We start from the raw sequence: 22,701 nt of genomic DNA, 5'->3' as shown, positions 1-22,701 counted from the left end.
GCCCATCCTTCCTCCCTCCCTCCCTCCCTTCCTTCTCTGGGAACCGGAAGGTTGTCGGTTTGGTCGTGGGTTCGTGCCTGCATGCACTGCGTGTCGAAGTGTCCTTGAGCAAGACACTGAAGCCCTACCTGCTCCCCATGAGCAGGTTGGTGTCTTGCAGCATGGTTGCCTCCACTGTGGATGTGTGAATGTGTGCTGCATGATCGCATCATGTGTAACCGTGTTCCACTGTACTGTATGTGGCATTGTAAAGAAAAACTGTCTAAGTCCAAATTTCATTCTGACCCCTCCACGAAAAGGCCTCGTTGTCCTGAACCCTTCTATCTATCTAATCTATCATTTATACATGATGGATCAATAGTGTGGATTTAGACTGTTTTTCGTCTGTGGCATTCAAAGCGCTATATGTAATAAATGTAGTCCAATATAATTGTCTTTCTTTCCTTCCTTCCTTCCTTCCTTCCTTCCTTCCTTCCTTCCTTCCTTCCCTCCCTCTCTCCTTATTTCATATACACAAAAACAAGCTGTTTGGTGTCAGTACAATTATTTAGTGTGCACCATTGCCCTCATAGATCTGCTGTATTATCCAACAAGACTGTTTGTGTGTGTGTGTGTGTGTGTGTGTGTGTGTCTCTCTCTCTCTCTCTCTCTCTCTCTCTCTCTCTCACATAAAACAGCTGGCTGCGTCCCAGGGTATATTTAGTATTTACCGTGCAGCGACAGAAAAGGGAAGTTACACAGGAAAAGTAATTTTCCTAGTCCACAGTTGGCAGGATAAACGCATTCACTTTGCGACAAAAGTGTTTGATTCGTTTTTGAAAGAATGACTCAACTTTCGCCGTCCGCCTCACCTGCCAATGGAGCATGGAGATTAGATCGCAAATAGAGGGAAAAGAGGGAAGTGGTACAGTTAGGGGGTCCGACAATATGGGCTCTATTATCGTCCATGCTAAACCCCTTATCCCTAAACTTATTCGCATTTTCTTTTATATATTTTGATTTTTTTTTTATAATTCAACTAGCGAGCTACATCTACACGTTGTGAGCTTGTAGATATTTGAACTATTCAGAAATGTTTTTCAAAATAGTAAAAAAAAAAGGCAAAGAAGTTTAAGGATAAGTATAGAAGTTTAAGTATAAGTATAATCTACTGGTTGATATGGGTTGATACATTCGAAGCGGGTGCAATGGTGGTCTGCGCAACTTTTGTGCTGTTGTAGGACATTCATTTACCAACAAAAGAATCACACCCGTGTGAACTGAGTGGTACAATTCCCCCCCCCCCCACCTCTCTCTCTCTCTCTCATTAGCAGGCAGCAGGCACAGCACTACCCCTCTCTGTTTATGGCACCCCCTACTGGTATTAATAAGTCACATACTCGTGCTCATGACCATTGACCACTGATACATAGGTGTACACCTGGCTGGTTGTAGGAGTGGTTGCACCACTCAAAAACCCTTACAAAATTTAAATATGGAGTTGCAAGGTTTCCGCCCCGACAGCGACGGTTATCCAATCCTATTATCTTTTGAAATATGTGAGTCCAGGTGGAAGCTGTAAACTGTGATCCCTTCATTCTGTTCACTTATTACAGTATTAGATCCAATTGAATCAATCTGCAGATTAAGGAGAAGCGGGTGGAGGGAGAAGGGCTACGCGAAGGCTGCTATTACTCATTATACGGAAGGACAAACGTATAATGCAGACTGAGAATAGACCAGAGTACAGAGGAGTGCAGGGCAGGTACACACTGTCCCCAGAGGCTTTTTCAAACATTCATTCTTCTCCTGCAAAGTAATGCCTGGTTTATAAAACGGATTGTTCCCATTCAGGTTGACCATCTGGTATTAAAAGTGCCTATAATGTGGGTGGACGGTGAACGTCGAAAAATAAAGACTTGCAAGACCGTTGCGCCAAACTGCAATAGTCACATCAGGGAGCACTGTTCATTCAAAATGCTGCCCCGTAAGATGCCCCAAACATGAATATAGTCACACCTGAGGCGTCCTCCAATCCTCACCAAACATGACACAGATGCTGCTCAGGGGTCTGTCATGACCATAGTCACACCAAAAAACCCTAACTGGGACCTATTGTCACAAATTGAAAAAAGTAGCAAATTCAATTCCCAACACGTTGTGAGGTTGTAAGATACCAAGGCACACTCTCTGAGATGCCGACCGATAAAGGGTCCCACCCGCCACATGAGCACTGTGCATGTGGCGGTCTAGCGGAACGGAGCCTGGATGAGGAATGGGTGTTTATATCTGTGTGGCTCTGCGATACAGCACAGCGGTGACATGTATCAGCTGTCACTGCTGCACCGTGTATGTACAGTATGAGGTGATGGAGGTGTGTGTACCTCACAGCGTCATGACTTGTCTTATCTCATTAACACTCCCTCTGCTGCAGGCCTCTGTCCCGGGTTGAGCCCACATCAGTGGGTTGGAATACGTGTAATAATAATACGTGTTCAGCCTACAGCAGTGGTGAAGCTATATAACCCATTAAGACCTTAGAGGGCTGATTCTACAAATACAAATACACGGATCAGTGATGATTTTGTCGATTAACGCTATGATGAAAAATGTTCGTTGACTACCTTTTTTCACTGACGAAAACTAAACAACAACTAAATAAATACTAAGCTGCGAGGACTAAAACTAAGACTAATGCATTGACAATTTCGCCAACAAATAAAAACTAGACAAAAATGTTAGGGAGAAGAAATCCAGTAGAACTAACGGACAAGTCACTGTTTTTTTTTTTTTTGGTTGCGCTCTGAAAATAGCAAATCTAAGGTACAAGCTCACATAGCGCATCACTGCTACAATGTGTGGTGAGCTTGTACTGCTGCTATTTTCAGTCATCAAGGCCTGCCTAATCAAAGGTAGATTTAGTCGAACAAAAATAGACTAAAACATTCCAAGTAACTAAATCTAAATGAACACCGGTTCTCACACATTAATTTTCTGAAGATTGTTCAAAGATGTAAAAAAAAAAAAGCAAACGTGTCGCGCTTGTATACTATTTTTGAATAGCCAACGCTAAAATCTAAAAAGAAATACACGGATGCTTTCCCGGTTTTGACGGGATAATTGCACGGCCGCTCTGACACAGATCTGTGTGATAGCTGACGAGGAGGACCACAGGGCTCGTGGTTTGTGACTGTCAGACAAACATAATCCCGTTACGTTTTCCCTTCATTTAGTCCTGACAAATAATCCCATTAGGGTTCATTGTGTCTCTCTCTGATTACCGCACGCTAATAAAATGATTCATGCTGCGAGGAGGAGGCTATCGCCGCGACGTGTGTGTGTATGTGTGGTCCCCCGGGGGGTGTTTGTGTGCCCTTCTGTTCCCTGGCTTGTCAGACAAAGTGTGCGTGCGTGCGTGCGTGCGTGCGTGCGTGCGTGCGTGCTTGCGTGCGTGCGTGAATATCAAATGTGAAATAGTTTGATCTACTTGTTGACACCTTTTTGATCAGACAAGTTTATTGCAGAAAGATTGCAACGATTTGTACATAACCGAGAGAGCTGTCGTTCTGACAAAATGTAAGAGCTAGCAATAACGGTGAGTGGTGCTGTCTCTATGCACTTGTATACTGTGTGTGTGTGTGTGTGTGTGTGTGTGTGTGTGTGTGTGTGTGTGTGTGTGTGTGTGTGTGTGTGTGTGTGTGTGTGTGTGTGTGTGTGTGTGTGTGTGTGTGTGTGTGTGTGTGTGTGTGTGTGTGTGTGTGTGTGTGTGTGTTCGTGTGTGCGTGTGTGTGTGTGTGTGTGTGTGTGTGTGTTCGTGCGTGTGTGTGTGTGTGTGTGTGTGTGTGTGTTCGTGCGTGTGTGCATAATTCTGTGATATTCTTTCTGCTTTATTCAGTTGAGTGACAGGAGACGCGTTGGATCCCACAATTTTCCAAATGCTTCCACTTGACAGACTGTACATTGGAAGCTCTGAACATTGAGTAGAAAATAACGCAGGTGCCATTTCACATCCCGCGTTTCACCTGTGTAAATATTATAGGCTGTGATGGGAAAAACATATGTTCCATTTGAAGTGAAGCTTATAGGAATTCAATGCATTTCTGGATTCCAACAGCATCAAAAACAAGGATGTTTTCTCATCTATGTCCTCCTGTCCCCAAAGCCCAGGAGTGCCTGCATCCTGAGCCAATTCTCTGAGCTTTGGAGGCATGCATTTGGTCCGACGTACTAACAGTCCGACATGCATTAGTCCAACACCCTACCCCAAACCTAACCAGAAACCTAAACCTAACATAATTAGCCACGGGTGAGTTTTAGCCGGCAACACATGTCGGGAGCCACGGGCAAGTCTTAACCGGCCACGCATCTGTCGGACAGTCGGTCCCCATTTCCAGGTGAAGTGACAAGTTAAGGAAGGTCTTTTACTCTCATTTTGTTACCCCACAGTTGTGTAACTAATTTTTTCATCCAGTGCCAAATTGCCTAAGCCTGGGGTGCCCAAAAGGTAGATTGTGATCTACCAGTTGATCACAAAGGCTTTGCAGGTAGATCACATGACATGCCCAAAAAATATATTGCATATTTAAATGTAAAAATAATAATAATCTGTCACTTGTATTGGTGACTTGATTGACATAATAAAGGGCCTGTTAGCTCAAACCCACAATGCAATACTTTGTTTTCAAGTATTGTATCACAAACGCCAGCAGCAAAGTTATATGCAAGAAAACCCTACCCATTCAAAATGTTTCCCATTCCAAGTGCGTTAGTCTTATATGTAACACCATCGCCACTATTCCAAAGAAGCACACTCAGGGACATTGTTTAACTATTTTCAGCAATTGGATAATATTTTATTGGTGGGTAGATCTAGTCATTTTGAAAGTAGCTCTCAAGTCAAAAAAAGTTTGGGCACCTCTGGCCTAAACTGTAATCCTAGGCGCTCTCTCCCTCTGCCAACCTGGGGAGAGACCCGGCTCATGCTTCCTTCAATACATGAGGAGTGAGCCGAGCATGTCATCAAAGACAAGCTTTCAGGGCAATATGTGTCTCACAATAGTGTGAGGGTACAGATCAAATGGAATGTCACTCTACATCCTGTCACTCATACAGTCATGACATGATAAATGGATATTTGACAGCCCAATATCGCCACCACAGACGGGGCCCTCTTGCAATAATATTATAAGAGGGCCCTGTCTGTGGTGGTGATATTATATAGGCCTACTTATTATATTCCCATGGCTCTCTCTCTCTCTCTTTCAGTGTCCTAATAGAAAATCTAACACATTGCTCTCCACCAGTGAGCCGCGCTGCTTTGTTTGTTCTGCCGTTCCCTAGCCTCTAAAGCTAATGATACCGTCACAGCCCATTGGTTCCCGTCGATGCCGTCACACCTGATTGGTCGCCCCTGACAACAGAGCTAATAGGATCTGAAGTGTAAACACTGGGATAGATATCATTTGGAAGGAGAGGGATTGATTATAAACATTGTGTTTGTCTTGCTCGCATTGATGACAGACAGACGGACAGACAGACAGACGGACGGACGGACGGACGGACGGACGGACGGACGGACGGACGGACACTGCATGAGTAGGCTACGACTAGAAAGACAGTGCCAAGTTCCAACTGTCTCTAAACACTTAGAATTATTGATGACTTAATGGCTGTTTTTTTATATTATGTTAAGTTTAATTGATCATATCTATAGAGAGTCTCTACCAGGTGATTAAACAGGGAGATCTCCAATTTCGGTGGTGCTTATGCTTGTGAAACTTGACGCATGCAATAAAGTACAAAGAGATACGGATACTCTGACTATAAACCACTTGAACCCCAGGTCCCCAGCATAAACCAAAAATCTACATACGCGTTATTAGGGTTGGGATTTGTTAGGATTTTAACGGTTCCTAATATAATTTTTTCCCCTTTTTTCTGAAATACATTATGCTTATATTATAACTAACCTAACCAAGTACATGATAAACACAAATTCAATTATTGAAAATGCACTTACAATTATGAGGTGGCACTATTATTTAAACTTCACCACCACCACCACCAGCTAGCCACCACAACAATATCATTGTTGCAATTTGTACTGTATATTAAATATACAGTACACATTGCAATAATCATATTGTTGTGGTGACAAATGTTGTCTTTAATGTTCAGATTAATTTAATATGAAGGACCCCAGTTGCCCTAATGGAAACAAGCCATAGTGCTTTCTTGGGTTATAAAATCCTCTTGGCAGACCTTGTATTGAACTGTAGGCTACGTTCCTGTGCTTTTTTCTGCAAACTGTTTATAAAGTAATCAATCTATGGAGGTATAATATGCACCTAAAGGTTGGGCGCCGCGCGATTAATTTAGAGACAAATAAAAAGCAGTTGAGTTGCTTATAAGTTGCAAAAATAAGTGCAGACAAATTGATTTGGCTCTATAGTGATTCATAAAATATCAGACAGAAAGACGTAGAGTTATTGGCGTTCTAAATTAACACCATTAACAACAGTTGTACAATACGCCTAATGAAAAGCTCTGTAGAAGTTAGTGGGGGCATGAAGGCTGTGGACAGTGTGCTACCCATTGGAACACTGATGAGTGTGAGCTCATCAGTTGCGATAGGCAGACCAGCAAAACTGTGATTGCTATTGACACCATCATCAATCACAAAGTGTTGCTTCGCTTTTCAACATTTAGTCAGTGGTGGAAGAAGTACACAGATGTGTGACTTAATTAAGTAAGTAGTAATACCATAATGAAAGGCCTGTACTAAAAAATGTAGGCCTACTGGCATCAAAAAGTACAACATTTTGGAAAATAAGTATCAAACATTCACGTAAATAGCAGATCTACAAGCTCACAATGCATAGTATCTAAGTATCCAGTCACTGCTATACCGTATTTACTGTCAGGACCTGTGCCTTATTCAAGGGGCGAAAATACCCTGGGTCTTGAACCTGAAGTTAGTCAAAAGCTAAGGGATTCTCTTGTGGACTATATTTGGACCACCCAAGGCATGAATTTTCTAATTGCGACCAGCGTGTTATGAGCCGTGAACATTGACGTTTTGATCATAAATGCAGTCTGGGAAAATAATCCGAGATACTGTATAAGGCTTTTAAAATGTCAGCTACCATTGAAGTCAACTAGGGGGAACATCATTTCAGCTACCATTGAAGTCAACTAGGGGGAACATCATTTCCGGTTTATCTCAGCAACGGAGACGCTGTTGGCCGGTAGTATAGAGTGATCTCTTTCTGAATTAATAGAAATTAAATTAAATCACACCTGTGTGAAGTGAGGGGCGCTCTTTTCATCGTACATCATCATGCATAATCTCATACTGGCCAATCAGAATGCCTGTTGCCTGTTGTCATATTTTGCGGACATTTGACCTAATTTCTCCTTTCATTGTCGATGGCAAATAATATGAGACGTGAGAAAAGATAGCGTACATTTTCCCTTCATTGTCAATGGCATTTAATGTTTGTGTTGCGGACATTTGACTCAATTTCTCCTTTAATTTTGGACATTTTGTGGGGACAAATAAAAAAACACGTCCTTGGCAGTCTTGGCTTTCATGAAAATAACACGTCCTTGCTGGGTTATGACTTAAGTGGTTAAAGTATGTTTTGTGTGTATGAGGACTCCCACTTAAAAGCTCAAGCTGTTCCCTGTTACAAGTCAGTATTTAACGATCCTGCATGCATTACATAAAAGCAGGCCAGAACAGTCAGTTCTAAAAGATGATATCATGTCGCATAAGGAAGCCAAAATAAGTGTATTCTTCCTGGCAGTGCATGGGAACAAACTGTTGTTGTTGTTGTTGTTATATTGTTGAAACAAGTGACATGAATGTAAATCTCTTTTGTTATTACTGCAGACAGCCAGCCATCTACTATGGGTTCTAAACTCCACGCTCTCTGGAGACACATAAGATCCAAAAGCCGCCGCCAGCACTCACTTATGTTTTAATAATGTCAACATGTTTATTTAAAAAGTCGATCGATGACTGGCCAGCACTAACGGTAAGCCTTTATACAGTTTAACAACCACCATGCACAGCCCCCCCCCCATCTCTCCCCAGTGTGACCGGTCCCGATCTCACACAATAGAATGAAAGTGTCCGACTTAATTAAATGGTAGAGACATAATGGAATGTGTTATTATATCTCTACAGAACTGGGCAGAGCAGTTCATTCATTCTGCAGTTTTTATGATGAAGATATAGAGGGAATAGAAGCAACATCAAACATCATTCCCCAAGGTGCTTGCCGGTACTAGTAATATACGTATGTGCAAGATATTGTCATCTATTTTTTTCTGTACGTTGGAAATTATTTGAGACATGGCTGTTATTTATTTACTTGACACAGATAAATTAATGTTGACAGTTAGCCCACCATGCAGCTGGCGCTGGTCGTCGGTTATCTTGGTTACTGAGCAGGGATTCCAATAACCCACCTGTCACTTAACGTAACCAATTAAACCCTATATACGGACATTGACCGGGGTCCCCCAGGGGCCTGTACTTGGCCCCCTGCTTGTTTAATGTGTGCGCACGCACACACGTTAAAGTAAAACAAAAATATATATTTAAACTAACCTTTTGTACTGCATTGTACAGTACACAGTATGTTACAATAATAAAGTGTGGTTGTCAAACCTGGACTGGTCCATGGCACATTGGTTGAAACCGCTGTGGTGGAGTGTGTACAATGTGGGCATGAGAAGATGAGAGCAGAAGAGACTCAAGGAAAAGAAGCAAGAATGTTTATTAAAGGCTCGCCCTGGTTGGCATGGCATGCAGCCAATCTGGGAACGGCTGTTTTCAGCTGGTTCCTTTGTACACAGGTAATGATGAGATGAGATAGACTTTATTGAACTGTGAATTATTCTAGACCTTCTTTTATACAGAACTCCCTTTGAGATACTGCACAACATCTCTTTTTTCAAGGGAGCCCTATCCAAGATAGCACGGACAGAAAGGAACATAAAATAACAAGTAGGGGGTGCACGCGCCGCAAAATGCGCGTGCATGCGCCTCGTGCATGCGCATTTTCGTGCATTTTCACACGGAAAAGTGACTTTTACTTGTGAGAGAGAGAGAAAGTGAGAGAGAGAGAGAGACAGACAGACAGTCAGTCAGTCAGTCAGTCAGTCAGTCAGACAGACAGTCAGTCAGTCAGTCAGTCAGTCAGTCAGTCAGTCAGTCAGTCAGACAGACAGACAGACAGTCAGTCAGTCAGTCAGTCAGACAGACAGACAGTCAGTCAGTCAGTCAGTCAGTCAGTCAGACAGACAGACAGACAGACAGTCAGTCAGTCAGTCAGTCAGACAGTCAGTCAGACAGACAGACAGACAGTCAGTCAGTCAGTCAGTCAGTCAGTCAGTCAGTCAGTCTGCCAGCCAGCCAGCCATGCCACTGCCTCCAGTCCGTTAACACGGGGTCTGGACTCAAATTATCCCAGACAACTTTTCTTTTTTAATTACTTAGGACTTGTTCTCCTGAGGAGGTGTTCAGGGAAGCACACTCCAGGACATTAAAGCGATCTGTGTGAAAGGAAGTGATTAAAAAAAAAAAGCCTTACATGTGTAAAGAGTGAGCATGGAGTTTAAGGCCTCTGTACTCTGTTTGATCGAGAGACTCTCTCCTCATCTCTCTCCTCATCTCTGTCTCTGTCTCTGTGTCCCACTCTGTCTGTTTCTATTTATTTATGCCCTCTCTCTTCCCTGTTTTGTAATATTATTTTCTTAGTCTATAGTTTTTCACTGATTCTCTCTCTCTCTCTCTCTCTCTCTCTCTCTACACTATGCATTTGAAATAAGACTTTTATGACTCTTGGTTAGCATTATATTTTCAATTAGTGTGAATGTCCTCAGTCAGTAGAATGAACCTAGTGTTGTTCTTGATATTTTTTGGCCAACTGTCATACTCCGCCACACACTGCGCAGTGCGCACCCTACAGATTTTGTCAATAGAAACGTTCCATTGATCAAAGTTTAAAGTGTATTATTTTTACTACAGATATGCAGGCAATGGCTGAAAAGCAACATAGAGTTAAGGAGAACTCAATGGACCAGGGCTAATTCCCGGTGTGCACAAGCAAGGGCACCGACTTTTGTACTTTTTCTCAAGTACATTTTGATTAACGGAGCTTGACTGACCAACCATGCATCCTCCATCTATTTCATGTATTTATTTTGCAATGGCCAGCTGCTCAACAACCATGCAGTTCTACACTTTCACACATGCACAATTGCACGTACATACCACCGACAACACACCTGGGCGCTCGTATGTACACTGAGTGATTGGAGGTTAAGTACCGCTGCTCAGGGGCATGGAGTCAGAGGAGGGCGTTCATCATTCGCATTCTGCACTCACATTACTCCCAATATATGGTGTGATACAAATCAATGACCCGTGTCATCCTGAGCCTGATCCTCTGAGCCATCACTGCTCTTTAAACGAGCGCTACATTGACGATGTGTCTGAACATTGTAACATTCTATCCCTTTGTTTGCTGTGCTTGCTGTGTTTTTTTGTTTGAAATGTTATGCTATCTATATGCTGCTGCATTGTCTGCAAGGAAGCCAAACAAAAATAAGTTTTACTCTTATGTACCTGTACACAAGATGTAACAATAATAACCTTGAACCTTATTAATGTTACAACACATCATTGTGTCATTATCTTTATTAATGAGATTCTAATTGAACATTTTCTCAAACTGTGTAAGGTCATTTACTGTAACTCCAGTCCAGCAGACTTCTGTATGGGGCCACTTTGATTCAAGAGAGATTCTAAGTGGTATAAAATATCTGTCACTCACACATACATGTACAGGCAGCAACATATTGGTGTTACATGACTCAACAAAGTGGAAAAAGCGGCACTCCAAAATAAAAGATGGAAGTTGTAATGCAATGCGTAATGCAGATGCAATTTCTCATGTTATTGAGAACACTGACGCGTTTCGGCAACAGCCTTTTTCAGAGCAGATTGAAATTGGTGTTACATGCTCTGCAGCAACGGAGTATAGCAATGAAAGAGAACAATTTCACAAGTGGGATTATACAGAATATACAGTAAATTACATAGGATAATCATATGTGCAAATTACTATATCTGCATTGGGTTTTGTCCCCACAATAAATGGACACATTTCTTTTTATAGATTGAAGGTGTTTGAACTGGCTGATGTTTTGTTTTGTTGTTGTTCCTGGGCTATGATAGTCCATGGCTTTGTGTGAATCTATTCAAGCACATCATCTTTTATAAACTGTGATTTATACTCAGCTGCGAGGTGAGCTCACATCTAAAACACCTATTGAAGCTATACTGTAGCACAACATGAAGTCACTATTAAAGCCTATTATGTACAACGGTGTTGCACACCGACAGTCAGTAACAAACCTGCAAGCTCACAACACAAAGGTCAGATGTGAAATGTTGTGAGCTTGTAAGTCTACTATTTTAGACTCGCAACACCGTCGTGCGAAGAAGTACGAATTGGGCTTAAAGGAGAATTCCATGCTAGAAGGCTTTCTTACCTTTATTTGTAGTCGTTACATCCCCACCAAAGAGGTCCAGGTGTTATTTTGTGCAAAAGCTCCTTATTGGCTATTTCCCCTACCATAATCTCTCAATGAATTGCATTGGGGCTATGGGGTGTTGCGCTAATTCGCTTATTTCCATCGCTCATTTTCTTTCTTTTTTTGTATATACAGTATCCTCTCTTCATAATGTAAATTATATCCCAATCGGCACACTTTACTACTTATTACGATGGAAATAAGCGAATTAGCACAACACCCCATAGCCCAATTCAATTCCCATTCAATGCAATTCATTGAGGGCTTATGGTAGGGGAAATAGCCAATAAGGAGTTTTTGCACAAAAAAACACCTGGACCTCTTTGATGAGGACGTAACAACTACAAAGAAAGGTAAGAAAGCCTTCTAGCATGGAATTCTCCTTCAAGCCAGGAACACAGGTGTCTGTCATAATTACGTTCACAAAGTTCAAACTACCGTTCTTCTTCAGGCAGAATTCAAATACGCCAATGGTTTTAAGTGGATAATATCCTAATCTGTTTGACATTTTAGTAGTAACCTCCCAGCCTTAGTCTTAAACCAAGTAATGATTGCAAACTTTAAACATTAGACAGGGCAGTAATTGCTTCACAGGGATGCAGAGGTCAATTCATTATAAGTTTGCTTAATTTAAAATGCAATTACAATAAAGGCTACATTTCACTTCATAATATTTTCTCAAACCAAAAGTTAATCAAAACTATGTTTTGGCTAAGTAAATTGACCTCAGTCAGATGTTGAATCAAAAAGTCAAATATTTAATCAAAGAAATCTTTACCCAGGAGCCACTTTTTAGACTTGGCCACATAGTGGCCAAGGGATATAAATCACATTCACCTCTGTCAAACTTCTGTTACTAGTGCAATGAAAAAAATGCAGTATGAGGGAAATCAAAGTGTTAGCATCATTCAACTGTCAGTGGTGTAAAGTAACTCGTACATTTACTTAAGTACTGTACTGTGCAATTTTGAGGTTTTACTTTAGTGGAATATTTCCAATTTTCAATCATTCATCCACTAGCATAATGAGTCGACACGAAAAAAGGTTACCGGTTAATAAATCGATTAGTCGGAGTAACCACTTAGGCCTATTGTGTAATCAGACTAATCGAGCAATTCTCCAGCAAGGGCGAGATCCAAAATGACCGACTCGCTAGTCGGTTGGCGTACAATGCTGGCGTACAGAATGGAAAACTGGCAGAAAAAGACTTGCAATCCACTCAAAACTTTAAGGAAGACTCCTTAGACAAAAACTAAGAAAATACCAAAAGTGTGGGAATTGAAAAAATCCCAAGGTAGCACATCCAAAATTTCAAATAATGGAGGACAAAGTGTTGTTTATTGGACCATTTGCATCTTGCCATCAGAGTGTGGAAGCACTCGTTTTCATCTTGCCATCAGAGTGTGGAAGCACTCGTTTTCACTAAAGCAATGTCCTGCTGCCTCTTGCATTATGTGCTAATTCAAAACGGGGCAGTTGAGTGATATCTAACGAGCACTTCCAAACTGCAACTGCAATCACCTGCAAGGACACAAAGTAGCTCTTATGAGCAACTTTGTGTCCTTGCAGGTGATTATTTTTCTAAGTTAAGTAATAAATTGGCAGGTGTGGGGTTGCCATGGCAATCAATTGGCTGAGGCAGAGGCTGGATATTGCACAGGTGAGGGGATTTAGGCAGATTTTTATGAAACAAACACTTTGAGGATAGAAAGAATAATTCAAGCTTTTCGTACAGCTGCAATGTTGGTGAGTTTGACATTGTGTAATACAATCAGATAGGACTTTTCTGTTTGGATGAATGGGCTGCCAATGGGAAGTTGCACCTTGTTAGCACCTTGCCATTAACTTATATGGTAAGATGGCCACGGTCTGCATATGGTCCATAAAACGAACAATTGCGTGTTTTGGCTATGAGCCTTCATCAGAGCATTCATCAGATTCAACTCACTTTATACACAGGGTCAGTTTATACTTAAGCAGAATGACACAAGAGTGTGTGGTTTAACGTCATTATTGCCACGACAGTGATGCGGTCAGGAACGAGACGAAGTCGAGTTCCGCAAGCATCACTGAATTATACAACAGTTACTGTACCCATAAAACTAAGATTCGCTGATGTAGTCACTACGACCACAAATGTCCCAAGAAACTAGCTAGCCTAGCCACCAAGTTGTCTAGCGCTCTGGGAAAACAGAGCAGCTGAATTATTTGTTTTAATTAGGTGGTGAATGGCGCTGGTTTGATCCACGGCTAGAAGGCTGTTTCAACCAATCAGATTTCTTCCTCGAAACGACCTGTTGTTTAATGTAGCTTATAGCAATCCCTGGCTGGACCTCCTTTTAAAGATGGTCTTTTGTGGTGGATGTATTACCTTCTGTCACCACTCTGCAGAGGAAGCTACATACTTCATTGTCATTCACATCACAGCATGCACACACACATACACACACACACACACACACGCACACACACTCATGTGACGGTATGTATATTCATGAATGCATGGACCATTGTCTTGTCTCTCACACATGCATGCACGCACAAACACATGCTTGCCTACACCCGCTGCCACACGTGCACACACGCACACGCGCACGCACACAGGATGAGATGTGGAGATCAGCATGCTGGTCATACACTCCCTCTCTTGCTTATTGTCTCTCCTTGTTCTCTCTCACCCACAGTGTGAGGTGTACATCAGTGTGCACATCACATAGCCTGCCTCCCTATGGAGCCCTGTCTGTCTGTCTGCGTACCCTCTCACTGATACACGCACACAGACACACGCACGGATGCGCGCGCATGGCCGTGAGCACACACAAACATCGAAAACAGTGTCATCAAAATCAGCCGAAAATAGCCAATATATAGCAGATCTACAAGCTAGTAGATACGCTAGTAGTTACGTGCACTTGGGTTATTGTACAGTATGGTTATTTATTTGATGCCAGTGGTGAAGCTCTAAACTGAATTTCGTTGTTTCATGCAAGCAATGACAATAAAGATCTATCTATCTATCTATCTATCTATCTTGTTGTAGATTGGCTATTTTCACTGGCACTGATAGCTTTATTTTATCCTTGTAAGGCCCAGTCCATATCTATCTGAAAGATAACCAAAGGGGAAACTTCTTGGTATAATATATTCTCTCATCAGTGCCCATACCCGAGGTGGGGTTGGCGAAAGGGCCTTTCTGTGTGGAGTTTGCATGTTCTCCCCGTGTCCCCTAGGGTAGGTATCCTCACAAAAAACATGCAGTAATCCTGGTCTCTAAACTACCTCCCCCTGGCCAGCCGGGGCCCCTGACGGAGGGGGAAGGAACTGATCGGAATAGCGTGTTCCTTCCACGCGCCAGGGAACCTTCCCCCTGTCAGGTGAAAAGAAGCAGCTTGGACTATTCATGCTTAGAAGCATGAAGTCAGTCCGCTGCCCTCCCCAGGTTGGATAAAAAAATAAGTCTTATAACCCATTTTGGACTGAGGCCGATTCTAAAAATGCCTTGAAAACCTGACCTAAGTTTTCTGAAAAACTTCAACTATTTATATACCAGCATCAAATATTTTAAATTTTTGAATACTGTACATACTGTACAGAACTCCAAGAGGGGTTCCCGTCCAGAAGGGTTATAACACCAAAAGGGGTTCCCGCCCAGAATTGCCCTCTATACCGTAACTACAATTAAACCTTAAAAACACCTTAAATATTGTATTTATTTTAGAAATAGTTTTACTCAAATAGGGACGGCTCACCAGTGTTGTTTTCGTCAGGACTGACGATAACGTAAATGACGACGTCAACGCCCCTTTTTCCAGGACTAAGACGGACTAAAACTAAATACACTCAAATAATTCGGGACAAGACTGACGCTGACGAGCTAATTAGCTCTGTTTGACGCGATGACGATGACGAGACGTGTTTGTGTTATCGCTGACAAGACGAGGGTAGACGAACATGTTAGTGGATTGACGAACAAAGTTTTAAATGCATGAAAATGTTCGCCAATAATGTCACTGCTCTCGCCTCTATCCTCCTCTCCTTTCCTTGTTGGTCACGCCCATCTGCATGCATGCACATTGCACACACACACACACACACCGTCCCATTTCGACTCCGTGTTTTCTTCAGACAATAACATCACCAGACTGGGGGAAGCCAAGCCGCTGCAGATCACTTTGCTTGTCCCCGTGGATTGGAAATAGGATTTAAAATGCTATCCGATGATAGCGTGGATTACAGCACACTTGTGTGCAATTATTCAACAAAGAATTCACATATCACCGCGCCTCGTCAAGACTCCAGTATCGGCTCAATGCGAAACATGTTGCACCTAGCCTAGCCTGGAAGCTAACGTTACGTCAATCAACAACTGTAGCTCTGGTCGATAGCGTAGTTAGGACTCAGGAGTTCTATGGTACTTAATTTGATCCTTTCCCCTCACTCACACCCGCGGAAGTGCAGGCTGTGCAGCCCCTCGTTTTTAACATAAAAAAAGATGTGAAAGCCTACTTTCCTCCTTCTAACACTATGGATCAGAGCTAATGTTTTTCCAACTCCCAGTAGCAGTTCAAGTACCCGACCAGATGACATGGTTTCTAATTCTAACTAAACGGTTATGGCCAAATAAAATGTAAAATCTCCTATGGCTGTTACTGTATGTCCACGGAAGAAACAGAGGTGTTTTCTTATGGTCAACTCATGTCACATATTTGCTGCACCAATTGAAGCCCCCCCACCAACCCTGTGGAATCCATACCCCAAAACTCTCAGAGACATGCCCCCACCATCCAAAACCTTCAATATTACTTTCCCCAGATATTTATTTTTATTTACTTAGTGTTTTTCCTTTAATAAAGTTGTTTTTGCATTTATCATGTCCCCCTTGTAAAGCATTTTTGGGTACTCAGAAAAGCTCTATATAAATTATTAATTTTGAGATATTATTACTACAAAAACAATGTTTTATTGCTTAAACTTATGTATTCACTATTCATTGATTCACTAGTATACCAAAATCCATAAAAAAATGGCTCTCACAGTTCTTGGGTCAAATAATGATATGCGATTAAAATGCGATTAATCGAGATGAATTAACTACAAAGCCTCTGATTAATTAGATTTTTTTTTAATCGAGTCCCAGCTCTAATTAATACCTGTACGCTATAGACATTTTATTTAAAGACATTTAAAAAAAATTGACAAACTGGACTAAAACCTTTTACTAAAATGACTAAAACTGACTAAAACCCTTAGGAGTTTCCGTCGACTAAAACTATCAAGGATAGAAATGACTAAGACTGACTAAGACTAATTAAGCATTTTTCCAAATGACTAAGACTGACTAAGACTAATTAAGCATTTTTCCAAAAGACTAAGACTGACTAAATCTAAAAAATGCCTGCCAAAAACAACACTGCGGCTCACGCATCTTTTACTCTCTCACGTCAAAAGTTGAAGTCATTTCATTCCATACATCCGATAGGACTGGACCACACATGGGCAAATTACATCATCAACTTGCGACAGGATTTGTCCCTATTGAGTTAAACATGAACCATGTATAAAGCTAGACCTGCACGTGCCCACCGGCCTACTTGAGAATGATGCAACTTGGGAACCTAATAATACCCGTTGTCAACTTGTCATAGCACCCGTTTTAACTGTCTGTGTCCTTTTTGTGCCCATACTGTATATGGAAATGTCTGTATCTGTATGTCTGCCTGTGTCTGAAGAGTGCTGCAAACTGACTGTGAAAAGTGGACTGGTTAAGTAATCAATTGGCAGGTGTGGGGTTGCCATGGTAATCAATTGGCTGAGGCAGAGGCTGGATATTGCACAGGTGAGGGGAGTTAGGCTGATTAGGCCCACTGGCAGAGCCTGACCAGAGCCTTTTGTGGTGGTTCTGGAGAATCGTGGGTCCGACCGACTGGATACCGGACACTGCACTCCCTGCGGGAGTGTGGAACGTGTGTGTCGAATATGTAGCGGGCAAACGGTTCTCGAGTTACGTGCACTAGACCTGTACGTGCCTGTCGCAGTCGGCCACCGGCCTACTTGGGAACGATGCAACTTGGGAACCTAATGATATACATTGTCATGGCAGCCGTTTTAACTCTCAGCCTGTGTCCCACATGGAGATCTGTGTATGTGCCTGTGTGTGAAGACTGCAAACTGACTGTGAAAAGTGTTGTGGCAATCAATTCGGCCCACTGGCAGAGCCTGATTGGTTGAGCCTCAATTGGCTGAGGCAGAGGCTGGAAATTGCACAGGTGAAATGAGTTGGCCTCATTAGGTCAAATGTTTCTCGAGTTACGTGCATTACAACCATACACACACACACACACACACACACACACACACGCAGACAGACAGAGACGTGGCACATTTATAGTAGGATAAATAAAATATTTAGTTTTAATTATTTTTCTTTTTTTTTAGGCAATTAAGGCATATTTGGCTCATTAGCCTGCAGGGATCCTTTAAACAACAATTTCTCTTCTAAAATGCTCAAATTCTGTGGGCGATTCCACATAGCGGTAATTGTAACGGGACACCGTAATTACAGGGCAGCACTCTGTGGATTTGTCTATAGTTGCGGAGACATTCGGCCCTCACATGTATAGTTATTCAAGTTCACACATACTCACGCACGTACAGTACACACGCATGTCTCCCAAAAGGGGTGTGTGTGTGTGTGTGTGTGTGTGTGTGTGTGTGTGTGTGTGTGTGTGTGTGTGCATGCGTATACAATCAGATTACGAAGGCTGTGGCATTCTGTCGGCTGTCAGTCTTTGTGAGTCTTGCACTGCTCAAGGGCACGTTGTCTGTACTGTAGAGGAGGACAGTGCTGCCTCCAACCAGCAAGCCTTCTGCGTTGTTTTATCCTGAAACTAATGGTTGGAGGTTGTTAATGTCACATGTCTCTCCTGACAGCACCTGGAGGCATCCGACATTGTGCTGCATACAAAAAACCTCTTCTCTGCATACAGAGAAACCTCTTATGTCCATATTCAAGAATCTAGAAAGTTTCATTTGTTTGACTTACACACAAGTGGATCAAGCAGCGAAATGCTGTTCAGACAAAGCAAAAAAAACCAACAACTTAATAATATAGGCCCTAATAATAATGATAAGTACAATGAAGAATTTGCATAGTTACATATTTTGGTCTCCACCAGGCATGGGGAGAGACTGGAGAGTATTTTGCACCCCGTCGGTGTGTCCGTCTATGTATCCATGTGTAACGTCTGTGATCAGCTAATCTCCGGCACCTTTGGCTTGATCGCAGCCAAACTGTGCACACAGTGTGCACAGAATTCTGCAAATCATGAACGCATCATCCGATTGAGGTGAAACTGTGCACGCATATTCTCACTAGGATGAAAAATATATATTTTTAAATTAGCCTCACAGTGGCGCTATGACAGGCCAAGTCACGTCTCTACTTTACTTCAGCGATCTGAGTAATGCACACTTCCTAAAGCAAGGAAAACGTTTGGCCTGTATTTTTCAAATGAGCCTTTTAGAGCGCCCCCAGGAGGCCTACTTATGTGAAACACATTGTATTTTTCTTTGTGATCCTGTCCTAATAAATCCTCTGCAACACACAACAAGTTCGAGCTACTGTAAGTCTTTGTCAATAAACAGAAATGTACGTATTTTCAGGTCAGGTTAGCAATGTTATCCAATCAGGAGAGTGAACTCACACGGGATACCAATTAAACAAGTGAAATGGGAAGTGATGAGACAAAATTGGAACTGAAACACCATACAATTGAAGTCTTACAAATGAAGCTGACAAATAGGTACTCTCTGATTAGTTGAATATTTGCAACCCGCCTGAAAATGTATTTTGTGCTTATTAAAGGGCTGGAGAAACTGGAACAAACACTCTATACTATAGATAGTATAGAGATAGTATATAATTGCATGCATTGCTATAGTCTATAGCAATGCATACTATTATATGAGAATATAAAGCTTTAATCTAAAAAATAAAAAATAAAGTGTTGACAAAACTTTGCTTATACCCTACCTTACTACCTTATACCCTACTGTGTCACATATTGAAAATAGCCAATACAGAAGCTCAGCTTGAGCTACAGTATGTGTTCTATTCATTTTCTTTCAAAATTAATTCTGAAAAGTAACAGTTTAGGACATATGAGGTTTCACTTCCCACCTGACGGCGCCGAACACGTGCAAAAAGAGAACGGCGCTTCAAACCTCATTATTTTCTCCTGGCAGAGCAGATGAGATGGCATGTGGAACACCCACCTCCTCCAATCCATTTGCCTCGCCTCCGCCACCCCAGTAACGCCCTTCCTATACTCTCACTGGTGGAAATTACTAAGTACAGTAGATACTAGTAGTACTCAAATACAGTACTTTTTTTCCAGTCTCACTCTCCTGCGGTCAGCACCTCCCCACTACTGGTGTGCGCTCCTACCTTTTTGTTAGTGTGCATGGGGCACACATACGTAATCTCTTCTTAATTTTCTCATGTTCTTAATTCTCGCTTCTTCTCTTTTCCCTCTCCTCTCCGCAGTTGTTTTGAAGATGACGAGCCTCCATGCGTTGAGGAGATAGAATATTCCACAGACGGCCTCTCCAAACTCAAAGGATCCGATTTGGACTCGGATATCAACGGAAACACATCATCCGGGGACGAGCAGGAGGAAGAGGAGGAAGTGGTTGTCCATAAGGGTTTTAACCCCATCAGACGCTGTGAGGGCCAATCACATCAGTCGAGCCTACGGTCCCGCCTTTTCCCCCACCTGATTGGCCACGACCTGGAGGTGATAGAGGTGCTGCACATGAAGAGGAACTCCCTGAGCTAAAGGGATGCTTGACATGATCGGCAAAATGTCCCTTTTGGTGAATTCAGTATTAAAAGTATATATTGTTCGAATTAATCTATTTGAATTCCCCACGCTTTCGTACTTATGCCATGGATATGCAAATGATGGGATATCCTGTCATTTTTTTAAATCTGTGTCAGTTAGTCCTCAGCAGCAATAACAACACATTCAGCAAAATAACAGCAAAAAACAAAACCAAACCAAATGAAAATTGCGCACAATGCAAACAAAATGCAAACAACCATTTTGAACTTCCGATGACAAAACTGAGTGAGATCCAAGAGAGAAGAAAGCATTGTACTTTCCTGACCGTTGGAGTTGCATACCCATGGGCACAGAATAGTAAATACAGTGGTTCCCAACATTTCACAGAATAGTAAATACAGTGGTTCCCAACATTTCACAGAATAGTAAATACAGTGGTTCCCAACATTTATACACAGAATAGTAATACAGTGGTTCCCAACATTTATACACAGAATAGTAATACAGTGGTTCCCAACATTTCACAGAATAGTAAATACAGTGGTTCCCAACATTTATACACAGAATAGTAATACAGTGGTTCCCAACATTTATACACAGAATAGTAATACAGTGGTTCCCAACATTTATACACAGAATAGTAATACAGTGGTTCCCAACATTTATACACAGAATAGTAAATACAGTGGTTCCCAACATTTATACACAGAATAGTAAATACAGTGGTTCCCAACATTTCACAGAATAGTAATACAGTGGTTCCCAACATTTATACACAGAATAGTAAATACAGTGGTTCCCAACATTTATACACAGAATAGTAATACAGTGGTTCCCAACATTTATACACAGAATAGTAATACAGTGGTTCCCAACATTTATACACAGAATAGTAATACAGTGGTTCCCAACATTTCACAGAATAGTAATACAGTGGTTCCCAACATTTATACACAGAATAGTAATACAGTGGTTCCCAACATTTATACACAGAATAGTAATACAGTGGTTCCCAACATTTCACAGAATAGTAATACAGTGGTTCCCAACATTTATACACAGAATAGTAATACAGTGGTTCCCAACATTTATACACAGAATAGTAATACAGTGGTTCCCAACATTTATACACAGAATAGTAATACAGTGGTTCCCAACATTTCACAGAATAGTAATACAGTGGTTCCCAACATTTATACACAGAATAGTAATACAGTGGTTCCCAACATTTATACACAGAATAGTAAATACAGTGGTTCCCAACATGTATACACAGAATAGTAAATACAGTGGTTCCCAACATTTCACAGAATAGTAATACAGTGGTTCCCAACATTTATACACAGAATAGTAAATACAGTGGTTCCCAACATTTCACAGAATAGTAAATACAGTGGTTCCCAACATTTATACACAGAATAGTAATACAGTGGTTCCCAACATTTCACAGAATAGTAATACAGTGGTTCCCAACATTTATACACAGAATAGTAATACAGTGGTTCCCAACATTTATACACAGAATAGTAATACAGTGGTTCCCAACATTTATACACAGAATAGTAATACAGTGGTTCCCAACATTTCACAGAATAGTAATACAGTGGTTCCCAACATTTATACACAGAATAGTAATACAGTGGTTCCCAACATTTATACACAGAATAGTAAATACAGTGGTTCCCAACATTTATACACAGAATAGTAATACAGTGGTTCCCAACATTTATACACAGAATAGTAAATACAGTGGTTCCCAACATTTATACACAGAATAGTAATACAGTGGTTCCCAACATTTATACACAGAATAGTAATACAGTGGTTCCCAACATTTCACAGAATAGTAATACAGTGGTTCCCAACATTTATACACAGAATAGTAAATACAGTGGTTCCCAACATTTATACACAGAATAGTAAATACAGTGGTTCCCAACATTTCACAGAATAGTAAATACAGTGGTTCCCAACATTTCACAGAATAGTAATACAGTGGTTCCCAACATTTATACACAGAATAGTAAATACAGTGGTTCCCAACATTTATACACAGAATAGTAATACAGTGGTTCCCAACATTTCACAGAATAGTAAATACAGTGGTTCCCAACATTTATACACAGAATAGTAATACAGTGGTTCCCAACATTTATACACAGAATAGTAAATACAGTGGTTCCCAACATTTATACACAGAATAGTAATACAGTGGTTCCCAACATTTATACACAGAATAGTAATACAGTGGTTCCCAACATTTATACAC

The 22,701-nt window shown here is 41.4% G+C and overlaps 1 protein-coding gene across 3 annotated transcripts in view; it reads left to right on the top strand.

The window, feature by feature from the left end:
• The window catches only part of agbl1 (AGBL carboxypeptidase 1), a 172,159-nt gene extending 151,290 nt beyond the window's left edge, over window positions 1–20,869 (top strand). For all 3 annotated transcript variants that reach the window (XM_080760773.1, XM_080760774.1, XM_080760775.1), the window contains exon 27: window positions 20,135–20,869. In XM_080760773.1, coding sequence (XP_080616899.1) covers window positions 20,135–20,426 — 292 coding nt within the window. In that variant the 3' untranslated portion in view covers window positions 20,427–20,869. The remainder of the gene's footprint in view (window positions 1–20,134) is intronic.
• The last annotated feature ends 1,832 nt before the right edge of the window (window positions 20,870–22,701 follow it).

This window comes from Protomyctophum bolini, assembly GCF_963924005.1.
Source record: "Protomyctophum bolini genome assembly, chromosome: 4".
Classification (NCBI taxonomy): domain Eukaryota; kingdom Metazoa; phylum Chordata; class Actinopteri; order Myctophiformes; family Myctophidae; genus Protomyctophum; species Protomyctophum bolini.
The sequence above is the reverse complement of the archived record's forward strand: the minus strand, read 5'-3'. Positions and strand labels throughout refer to the sequence as shown.